The sequence below is a fragment of the Geotrypetes seraphini genome, chromosome 1 (genome assembly GCF_902459505.1).
Source record: "Geotrypetes seraphini chromosome 1, aGeoSer1.1, whole genome shotgun sequence".
Taxonomy (NCBI): Eukaryota; Metazoa; Chordata; class Amphibia; order Gymnophiona; family Dermophiidae; genus Geotrypetes; species Geotrypetes seraphini.
This window is the reverse complement of record NC_047084.1, coordinates 4110512-4122562: the sequence shown is the minus strand read 5'-3', so window position 1 is coordinate 4122562 and position 12051 is coordinate 4110512. Positions and strand designations below refer to the sequence as shown.

Sequence of the window (12051 nt, the reverse complement as noted above, 5' to 3'; positions counted from 1 at the left end):
CATCCTGTAGCAGTCCAGATCCGCAATTGTGCCGGATAGAGCAGCTGGAACCTTTGCTGACGATCAAAGAGAGCGGAGCAGACTCTAGAAAACCGCTTCCTTCGCTCCTGCAGTGCTGGAGAGTAATCCTGGAAAAGACGAATCTGTGTTCCTTCAAAGGTAAGATGGTTGCGCTTTTGACGGTACTGTTTCATCAATTCCACTTTATGCGCAGAGTTATGGACTTTGAAAATAGTGACCCGTGCTCTGGTGTGGTCTTCACTGCGCCTCCCCAGGCGGTGGGCCCGATCCAGCCGCAAGATGCCCATACCTTCAGGAAGAGGTAATGCTGTGCGAAGCCAGGATTCCAATGTAGTGTGCAGCAGGGAGTCAGACACTGTCTCAGGTAGACCTATTAGACGAAGATTATCCCGTCTCGAGCGGTTCTCGAGGTCTTCGATTTTATCTGCCTGTCGAGCAATTAGCGTTTTAAGTGAGGTCAGATCTGTCGACGAAGCAGAGTGGGCCTCCTCCACGTGCGCCACCCTGGTTTCCAGTTCTCCGGTCCGGCGCGTTGTTTCTGTGACCAGGGACTCCAAAGAGGAGAGTTGACCCGACAGCTGCTCAAACCTGGCATCCAGAGCCCGCACCACCGAAGCGGAAAGAGCAGCGATATGCGCCTCCGACAGCGGGAGCTCAGGACCCGCGTCTGGTGTCCCGGTCGCCATCTTAAGTTCAGCGCGGTGCAGTCGCGCCTCCCGATCCTTCGCTCCCCGGGTCACTTTGCCGCTCATTACAGGGCTTACAGGCTGGGCAAAACGGTCCATGAACTGCTCCCACCAAGACACAGCGAAATCGCAAGAATTTTTCACTCGTTGGGACAAAAGAGGACCCGGGACCCCGGAGCTCGAGCAGAGCACGTCTTGCTCGGCTCAACACATCACGTGACCCCCCTTAATCATATTTTTAAGCGATGAACATAATAAAATTACAATATTTAGGGAACAATACAATACTTAACAATAATTAAGTCCTACAGGACTATTAACAAACCCATAAACACAAGGAAGGAAAGGGAAGTGAACTACAAAATATTTAAAAGAAAGCAGAACAATCAAGGAAAATACATAAGGCAGGGGAAACAGAAAATTTCCATAATATTATACAACAGAAATAGAATTAGCCAGAAAACTGGCTAATTAGTTATCAAAGGCATCTTTAAAAAGAAAATTTTTTAAATTATTCTTAAATTTCTCCAGATTGCACTCTTCTCCAGTATGCAGAACATTGAAACAAAAATTTAAAAAACCTTTTTTAACCCCTCTCCCTTCCCTCTTCAAATCTCCCCCATTACCTGGTGATCCAGTGCTGCATCGGCCGGCAGGCGCAAGCCCTCCACCCGCCTGGGCCCACGCCGCCTCTTCCCGTCCAGTCCCGCACCTCGTTAAATGTCTACCATTGCCTGGTGGTCCAGCGATGTGTTAGCGCCGCCCTCCGAATGGTGCCTTCATTGTCAGCCGGCAAGCGCAAGCTTTCTGCCAGCCTGGGCCAGCGCCACCCTCTGAATAGTGCCTTCAGTTCTCATGAGACTCGTGGCGCTGGCCCAGGCAGGCAGGCAGAAAGCTTGCGCCTGCCGGTTGACACTGAAGGCACCATTTAGAGGGTGGCGCTGACACACCACTGGACCACCAGCAATGGGAGACATTTAAGGAGGTGCGGGACAGGACGGGAAGAGGCAGCACGTGCCCAGGCAGGCAGGGGGAGGGCTCGTGCCTGCTGACCGATGCACCGCTGGACCACCAGACAATGGGGGAGATTTGAAGAGGGACAGTGGGGTGTTAAAAATGGATGAGGGTTATAAAAGGTACTGGGGATCTTTTTAAAAGGCCTGACCGGGTGGGGGGGGAGAAAGGTGTTAAAAATGTATATCTTCGCTGCATAAGACGCACCGACATTTCTACCCACTTTTGGGTGGAAAAAGTGTGTCTTATGGAGCAAAAAATATGGTACTTAGACACACAAAATTTCATAAGTTTCTATGGTACTTTATGTGTCTGTTTTGAAAATGAGCCTCATAGGCACCTAAGTAGATACCTACTTACCCTTCTAAATCAGATGCTCAATTATAAAATTGTCTAAATGGAGTAGGGGTTACAAGTGATGATGTAAGAAAGATTGAGGAGTGCTGAAGTTCTGGATAGCTAGGATTTAATGTAAAACACTACATAGTCGTTAAGGGTTCAGAAATCCACAGGAGCAATACTCAATGAAGGTGGAGTGTTAACATTTACTAAACCAGAGAGAGATCTTGGGGTGGTTATATCTGATGATCTCAAGGTGTAAAACATTGCAACAAGCCAGTGGCTGGAGCCTGAGAAATATAATGGTAGAGATATAGTTGTTTAAAAGCAAAAGTAATGACACTGCCTCTGTGTAAGCCATTGTTGAGAACTTATAGAGAAGGAAGAGATTAGAGGAGGGTGTGGTGCAGTGGTTGGAGCTACAGCCTCAGCACCCTGGAGTTGTGGGTTCAAACCCCACCCTGCTCCTTGTGACCCTGGACAAGTCACTTGGTCCTCCATAGCCCCAGGTACATTAGATTGATTGGAGCCCACCAGGACAGGTAGGGAAAATGCTTGAGTACCTGATTGTAAAACTGCTTAGATAACCCTGATATGCAGTATGTAAACACCTAATAAACTTGAAAACTTGAGACAAGGTGGTCCTCTAGATATGATGGCAAGGTGGTCCTCTAGATATGATGAGATGAGAGTGTGGGGACTATGAAAGAGACAGTAATTTACCTAAAGGAACAACTTCCGAACAACCTTCACTACAAAGTGGGTGCATACTTTTACTTTGAAAATTGCCTTAGAAAAAATGTATCTGCACACACTTGTACCTCCTGTTTGTGCAGATTAATTTTTCAACTAAAACAACATATATACTGTATTTCTGAAAATACCAACGCCTCTTAAAAATTGCCCTCATACAATCTTAAACCGTTGTAAGAAATAAAGAGACTTCCAATGAGACCTCCATTTCCCTGAGATGAGAGCTGAACTTCCTGTCTTCTTTTTTCTGTATTTGACAAGCCAGTTTCTGTAGTGTTTTGAGCACAAGAGGAGGGTCTCTTTCTGTGGAAAATAAACTCAGGAAATAGGGATCCTCGGATGAAGATAAAAAGGGATAAACTCGCAAGAAATCTACAAAAATATTTCAAAATGGAAAGGGTGATAGATGCTTGAAACAGCCTCCCAGTGGAGGTGGTATAGACAAGGGCAGTATCTAGATTTGAATTTATTTCACACCTTTTCAGTAGTAACTCAAGGAAAGTACATTCAGGTACAGTAGCTATTTCTCTGCCACCAAATTTGTATTTGAAGTATGAAAGGTTAAGGAATGTCAAAATGATATGAACCCTAGGCTCCCTGGTTCTTAGCCTGTTACTCTAACCATTAGGCTACTCCAATTGTGGAATTAAACTCATTATCACTCTACTGTAAATAATGAAATATTCTCTTTGTGATTTCTTTGCTTAAGCACTCTCTTTTTTTAAAATGATGATCTTTTTTTGTTCCAGCTATGTGGAGTGGCCTCTTTACTCATTTAACAGAATCTTGGAATAACTTCAAGTGTCTTGATCAGGATTACCCAACATGGATAGATGTCATGCAAAAATATGGGTATAGGATTAAAAAATTTGGGAAAGAGGACTACACCAAAGGACATCACTCACTTAGGTAGATGTTATAGAAATCAGTATAGGCCATACTGATGCCATGTTGTCTCGTTTTTTATTGCGATGGACTCAACATGATCGTGTTTCGGCCCACAAGGGACCTGCCTCAGGAGTCTTGTAGTTAAGTCATGATAGACAAAATCACAATGCTCTTTTACTCATCATGGAAAGTACTACTCTGTATAAAACCTGCATATGTTGCTGAACTGCTGGCTTGAAGAACCAACTTAACTACAAGACTCCTGAGGCAGGCCTCTTGTTGGCTGAAACATGATTGTAATGTAATGTAATTTATTTCTTATATACCGCTACATCTGTTAGATTCTAAGCGGTTTGAAGAAAATATACATTAAGATTATAAATGAGAAGTAAGAAGGTACTTAAAAAATTCCCTTACTGTCCCGAAGGCTCACAATCTAACTAAAGTACCTGGAAATTAATAAAGAAGAGAAAATAAAGATGGTTGAAAAAAGAAAAATTCTATGTGAATTTATAGGATGGAAATTAAACTGACAGTGAAGAACTGTATGAAAAATACATATGGAATGCAGTTAGAGAGGGTAGGTTACAATCTATTTATGGTATTTGTTTAATTGGAAGGTGTTAAGGTGGGTAATTTGGGGGAAGGTTATCTGAAGGTAGGTGAATCTTCTGGAGGTAAAAGAGGAGGGGTTAAGATATTTGGATGAATTTTTTGAAAAGCAGGGTTTTGATTTCTTTTCTGAATGTTTTGAAGTTGTCTGATATTATCATAAGATTGGAGATGGAATGGTTGAGTCAATCACAATAAAAAGAGACTGAACATCATTAGTCACCTTTGTTGTGTTTTTTTGCTATTCACGGTTGTGAAGGCAGATTCTCCTGTTTGTATTCCAAGATATCATCAAGAAAACCACTTAATTGGAGGTCCCATTGTCACTGCAGACAAGCTAGGCCTTGTCAAAAAGGGTTTTTTTTACCTGACATAGGGATGGGTACCTGCAATTAACCATGGGACAGAAACAGAGCCTGCAGGGTGGGGAGTGGGATGGAACTAAGTGGGGATGGGGACAGAACTATTCCGTAAGCACCTGAAAACTTGGCTTTTCACAAAATTGTAATGCTCTTTTCCCCCTGCACTCAACTTCCTATCCCATTTATGCTTTTCCTTCTTATTTTAAGTTCTTGTAAACCGTGCCGAGCTCTATAATTATGGAGAGGATGCGGTACATAAACTTAAGGTTTAGTTTAGTTTAGACAGGGTAGGGATGGGGGATAAACTGTGTCCCCATGTCATTCTCTAAAAGCTTGAGACTAGCCTTAAACAGGCTGTTCCAACTATAGGGAATAGCATCTCTAAAAAGCTAGTATTAATATGTAAAAATTTAACACATCTTATACAGTTGGGAACTGAATTCAATGATTAAAAAATCCTGCAGAAGCTGCTTTTGGATTTAAATGAATCAGTGTTAAATGATTTCATTTGTGTCTCGTCTTCCTTTCATGTGGCAACGAGTCTTGCCTGCTGATCAGACTCCTATAACCTGCAACGTCCTTCCATCGCATGCCCAGTTGCATAAGCATCTTATTGTTACTGCAGCAGATTCATCTATTGTTGATGGTATCAAGTCGAATTTACAACATTTAATAGTCACTCCCTCCCTCTTACAAAACAAGCACACGCCTGCCTGCCCACCCACCCTCCCTCCCTCTTGTTTAATTAAAATTTTAAACAGTTTGAACAAAAATAAAAAGTAATAAAGGAACACAGTCAGGGGCAGAGTAATTGTGTGCATTCGTGCTGGCATTAGGGATGGAGTTTAAGTATGCATCCTTTGGCAATCAGATACTAGAAGAGGGTGGTGGATGTAATGTGTTGCTATGCTCGTCTCGTTAGTTTCTGCTATGGCTGCGTTCATGAAATTGGAAAGCAGTGAGAGTACAAGAACTAGAAGCTGGGTACCCACCCGTGCTGAGTTTTCACTTTGGAAAGTGCTAAATTGTATGGTAAAGGTTAGTGAGAAGCAGCGCACGTGGTAGCAAGTGAAGAGACCTTCCCGACTGTACAAACACGTGTGCATGTGAGCTCATTCGGTTCCTTCTCTTCATTCCACTGTACAGCTACTAGGCACTCTTTGTTTAAGCAGACTTGCTGTCTCTTGTCCTTTTGTATTTCATTCCCTGCCTTTTTGTGTGTGATCTCCTTGTAGTCCAGGGGTCTCAAAGACCCTCCTTGAGGCCGCAATCCAGTCGGGTTTTCAGGATATCCCCAATGAATATGCATGAGATCTATATGCATGCACTGCTTTCAATGCATATTCATTCGGGAAATCCTGAAAACCCGACTGGATTGCGGCCCTCAAGGAGGGACTTTGAGATCCCTGTTGTGGTCCATATTAGCAGATTCCTAAGTAAAGAGATTTCCTTGCCATTCTATTACAAGTGTTTCTTGATCACGGCAAAAATTATTTAGAAAACTATAGCAGACTGTTAACTGGAACATGAGCAATTGTAACTCTTAAGCAACCCAAAAAAATAAAAATGCCAATGCCAGGAAGTACTTCTTTACTCAGAGGGTGGTGGATACCTGGAATGCGCTTCCAGAGGGTGTGATAGGACAGAGTACTTTACAGGGTTTCAAAGAGAAATTGAATAAATTCTTGAAAGAAGAAGTTATTGAAGGATATAGATAGGGAAGATATAGGATGAAGAAGGGTACAGTTAGAAGGATATAGATGAGGTAGGATAAAAAAAAAAAAGGATTGATGTGATAGAGGGGTACAGGTCCTGGACCTGATGGGCCGCCACGCGGGTGGACTGCTGGGCACGATGGACCTCTGGTCTGACCCAACAGAGGCACTTCTTATGTTCTTACTGTAATACTTTAAATAAAAATGAAAATAAAATCAATTTCTGATGGAAATTTAAGTGTAAACTTGACACACCACACCTCAGTACGCCCACGCTTTGCCTACCACATATCCGGTAGTTTGTCTGGAACAGTTTATGGTATGGCATAGTATGGGGAATAGTATTAGTTAGGTCTGTTTTTAATAGTAACTCTCAAGCAACCAGAATCTACATTTATCCAGCATCTATCAATCCCCCATGGGTGCTGGTTAACTGAGAGTCTACTGTAATTCTACTGAAAATCATAAGACTTCTACTTTTTGGCTTCATGATTGCACTATGGAACTAATTAAGGACCCCTTTTACAAAGCTGCAGCAGCCTCTCTACCATGGCTTTGTAAAAGGGATCCTAAGGTAATTGAGTGAAATGCCATTTATAGGATGAGTCTTTCACGACATTTAAATGAGACTCTCTTTGTTTAAAATAAATGAATTAAATTTAGACAGCTGGATTTCTAATTTTATTATTTATGTAACTAATTTTTTGATATTTGATCTGGTACTCTTCACTACTCAATCGTCCACCTTTTCCTTTCTTGACCCCCTCTGTTGGTGGGTCTCCAGACCTTTCTCTGCAAGCTAACCATAGAAACCACATGTGTCAAACACAAGGCCCTGTGACAAACCCAAGTCCATTTCGGGTTTTTCCCATAGCAAACCCGAATCCATCCCGGATTTTGTCCCAAGAAGCAGGAGAAACCTTACTGAGCCTAGGTTTAGGAGAGCTAACCAGGTGACTAATGAATTAACTGAGCAAGCTGACTTCTGCTCAGACTATGATATGGAGGTAAAAGAAGCAGGGCAGGAAAAGGTTAAGGGGAAAAGCTACACTCTGTGCAGACCTGTCCCTGACAATATCAGAAGGCTGAGAACATTTGAGCAACCGTTAGAGCCAAGGCTAGAGGGGGAGTGGTTTTCCACAGGATATAATGTGGCTTCTGAGACCAGGAAGGGGGCACACAGGAGAGTGGGAACCCGAGGAGAGGCAGTCCCTCTCAGACTGTCCTATGCTAGAGGCAGAAGAGTTGCCTCCTGTCCGGAATACTGGAGAACAGCCAGAAGGAGAAGCCATGGAGATACAGGAAAGCTGTTTAGGAGCTGACACACAGCTAACTGCCATGGAAACGCAGTAAGCATGAGATTGGGGTTTTTGGCTGTTTATTTCTCTGTACTGCCAGCTGAACTCTTACCTGTTTAAAGCTAGTCTGGAATCTCTCCTGAAAAGCCACATTTTGGAGGCTTTCTATAAAGCAGGAAGGTGTGGGTGTCTGACACACTGTTTTTGAATGTATTTCCTGAATGTTGAAACAAGCTAGGAAATCTCATTGTCCCTGCACAGCTGTGCCTGATAACTGCAGTAGCGTTTTCCAGAGGAAACATATGCCTGTTACTGAGGCTTTGATCAGTACAGGATTTGTGTGTGATAAGAACTGTGTGGTGAAACATTACTTGCTAAAACATTACTGCTCTGGTGAAGAGGACAATGATTCTTACCTGATTAAAGTCTAGAAGCAGAGGACTGCATATCATTTAGTTTGAACCAAACTCTAGCTTACTGAGTGCATTATCAGAACTGTTTTATTATGATTTCTTGCAATGCAAGTTCATCCTGAGTTACAAGGTTAAAGCCTGTATTTTTGGTTTATTCAACCGTTGGTTGAAAATAAAGCTATTTTGTTTTGTCATTTCTGATTGAGATTCTTTTTACCTTGCCTGCTCATGAGACTGTTAATGTGCCTGATTTAAGACCTGAAGGATCCCTTAGTGGAAAGGGACACGCCAGATCTGAGCTTTGGTCACATCCCTCCTTACAGGAGCATGGGTGGTGACAGCCCGTGGGGCAAATCCTGCCCGCCTGGCCTTTTTATATTGCCTGCGACAATGTGCCCAAACTTCCCCTTCTCATAATCCAGCGTGTCCTCCCGTGCCGGTCTGACATTGCCGTCACACCGGAAAGTCTGCCAAGTGTTGTCTGTGGCTTCCTCTCCTGCCTTCCATCTGCCGTGGTCCACCCAGGCAAAAACAGGAAGTTGCGCGACATTGAAGACAGACCCCGACAGGCGAAAAGCAGGAAGGGGAGCCACGTACAACACTGCTGAATCACTGAGGCTGGCAGATTCCTCGGCTTGGCGGCAACATCGGACCAGAGCCGGAGGGAAAGACACACCGGGCTGTGAGGAAAGTGGGGACTGGCGCTGGAGGGAAAGGCATGCTGGGCAGTGAGGAGAGAGAGACTTGCACTGGAGGGAAAGGCAGTGAGGAGAGAGGGATCGGCACTGGAGGGAAAGGCAGTGAGGAGAGAGGGATCGGCACTAGAGGGAAAGGCAAGATGGGCTGTGAGGAGAGAGGGACCAGCGCTGGAGGGAAAGGCATGCTGGGCAATGAGTAAAGAGGGATCAGCACTAGAGGGAAAGGCATGCTGGGCTGTGAAGAGAGCGAGATGAAGGGAGAGAGATTGGACCTAGGGTAGTGTGGAGAAAGAGGGGAAAAGATATTTCAAGGGAGAAAGAGGGGAAAAGATATTTCAAGGGAGAACCATTGGGAAGAGAAAGGGAGAAATGGTGGGCCTGGAGGGGGTGAGGCAGGCAGACGAGGAGAGATGGGATGAGGGGCAGTTGGGAAGAGAAAGGGAGAGAAGTTGGATCTGGAGATGGAAAATTGATAGGTAGCCTAAAAGTTAAAAAGGAAGATGAGAAAGAAAGCGAGATTTGAGTTGTCAGAGGCAGAAAAGAAAAAAGGAGAAAAGTTAAAAGGAAAAATCAATATTTTGGAGACAAGGGCAGGAGCAAGAAAGAAGAAGAGAAAAAAAAATGGACAGCAGGCACTGGAAAGAGAATTAAAAGATAGACAAAATTAGAAAGAAAAACTGGGACTAAAAGCAAAATGACCAGATAACAAAAGGTAGAAAAAAAATTTATTTTCTATTTTGTGATTACAATATATCAGATTTGAATTGTGTATCCTGCTAGAGCTGGTGTTAGACAACAAGCATGAACTAGGACTTAAAAGAGAGGAAAAGTCTTATTTATTTTGTAGCCGGTGTGGGATTGGAGAGGTTGTATCCCTATACTTCTACTAAGACTAACCCCCTCCTTTGCTGGTGCGCAGCGTGGGTTTTGGCAGTGGTGGCAATAGATCCGACACGCAAAGAAGTTTTGTGAGCGTTGGAGCAGCCGCCGGTGCTGGGGCCCACGCTGTGCATCAGCAAAGGAGGGGGTAAGTATCTTAATAAAAACTTCAGCCCGCGACATAGCCTGTGTTTTAGATTTCGGTCATAAGAATATAAGCATCGCCTCTTCGAGTCAGACCATAGGTCCATCGCGCCCAGCACTCCACTCCTGCGGTGGCCCCCCAGGTCAGTGACCTGTAAGTGATCCTTTACTTAAGACATTTTATCCTGTATAGTACCCCTCTAACTATACCTTTCAATCCCCTTTTCCTTCAAGGACTTATCCAACCCCTTTTTGAAACCCAAAATCGTACTCTGCTCTACCACCTCCTCTGGAAGCGCATTCCAGGTATCCACCACCCTCTGAGTGAAGAAGAACTTCCTAGCATTTGTTTTGAATCTGTCTCCCTTCAATTTTCTTGAGTGCCTTCTTGTTCTTGTTTCCCCCACCAGTCTGAAGAATCTGTCCCTCTACCTTCTCTATACCCTTTATGATCTTGTGAGTTTCTATCATGTCCCCTCTAAGTCTCCATTTTTCCAGAGAAAAGAGCCCCAGTTTCTCCAGCCTCTCAGCATACGGAACATTTTCCATGCCCTTTATCATCTTTGTTGCTCTTCTCTGGACTCTCTCGAGTGTCGCCATATCCTTCTTAAGGTATGGCGACCAGTATTGAACGCAGTATTCCAGATGCGGGCGCACCGTCGCCTGATATAGTGGCAGGATAACTTCTTTGGTTCTGGTAGTGATTCCTTTTTTGATAATGCCCAACATTCTGTTCGCCTTCTTTGAGGCCGCTGCGCATTGTGCCCCCGGCTTCATTGTTTGGTCCACCATAACCCTTAGGTCCCTTTCTAAGTTGCTTTTCCCCAATACCATTCCCCCCATCTTGTAGTTGTACATCGGGTTTCCTTTCCCTATGTGCAAGACTTTGCATTTCTCTACATTGAAGCACATTTGCCATTTATTTGCCCATTCACTCAGTTTGTTCAGGTTCTTTTGTAGTTCTTTACATTCCTCAACAGTTCTAACCCTACTGGAGAGTTTTGTGTCATCTGCAAATTTTATAACTTCGCACTTCGTCCCTACTTCCAGGTCATTAATGAATATATTGAACAGCAGTGGTCCCAGTACTGACCCCTGTGGGACACTGCTCATGACCGCTTCCCAGTCAGAGTACTGTCCCTTTACTCCTACCCTCTGCTTCCTGTACGCCAGCCAATTACAGATCAATCTATGCACGTCCCCTTCCACCCCATGGTTCCACAGTTTCCTTAGCAGGCACTCATGGGGTACCTTGTCGAAGGCTTTTTTGAAGTCCAGATATATGATGTCTATGGGGTCACCTTTGTCCAATTGTTTGTTTATACCCTCGAAGAAGTGTTTGTTTGTCAAGATCTTCCTTTACAGAAACCATGCTGGCTGGTTAGAACATAAGAACATAAGAAGTTGCCTCCACTGGGTCAGACCAGAGGTCCATCGCGCCCAGCGGTCCGCTCCTGCGGCGGCCCATCAGGTCCATGACCTGTGAAGTGGTTTCTGACTATTCCTATAACCTACCTCTACTTCTATCTGTACCCCTCAATCCCCTTTTCTTTTAGGAACCTATCTAGACCCTCCTTGAACCCCTGTAGCGTGCTCTGGCCTATCACAGCCTCCGGGAGCGTGTTCCATGTGTCCACCACCCTCTGAGTGAAAAAGAACTTCCTAGCATTTGTTCTAAACCTGTCCTTTTTCAATTTCTCCGAGTGCCCCCTTGTACTTGTGGCTCCCCACAGCCTGAAGAATTTGTCCCTGTCTACCTTCTCTATGCCCTTCATGATTTTGAAGGTTTCTATCATGTCTCCGCTTTTCCAGGGAGAATAGCCCCAGCATTTCCAATCTGTCAGCGTATGAGAAGTTTTCCATACCTTTTATCAGCTTTGTCGCTCTTCTCTGGACTCCCTCAAGTACCGCCATCAGATTATTTCTTTCTATATGCTCTTTGATGCTATCCTGATGTGATTTGAGTTTGACACCCCTGATACAAAAGGGCAGCCATTAGCCCTTTTTCAGACCTTTCTAGGAATTATTTCTGTGTATTTTAAACAAGTGCTCACCGGTGCCTCATCTCCAATCCTTTCTCCTTCTTAACAAGTGCTCACTGTCTGTCATTGCTCTGTTGGAACTTCCTTGGGACTACCCCTGGCCCTTCCCTCCAGGCAAGAACCTCAGCCGGGTGCAGTGCAAGTCACCCTGGGTTTGTACACTCAATATCCAATCCCAATGTGCCTT

At 44.2% G+C, this 12051-nt stretch overlaps 1 protein-coding gene across 2 annotated transcripts in view; it reads left to right on the top strand.

Annotated features, from left to right (window-relative positions):
- Positions 1–12051, top strand: part of ARSK (arylsulfatase family member K) — a 50558-nt gene that overhangs the window by 16824 nt on the left and 21683 nt on the right. For both annotated transcript variants that reach the window (XM_033917464.1, XM_033917378.1), the window contains exon 3: positions 3563–3722. In XM_033917464.1, the coding sequence (XP_033773355.1) occupies positions 3563–3722 (160 nt within the window). The remainder of the gene's footprint in view (positions 1–3562; positions 3723–12051) is intronic.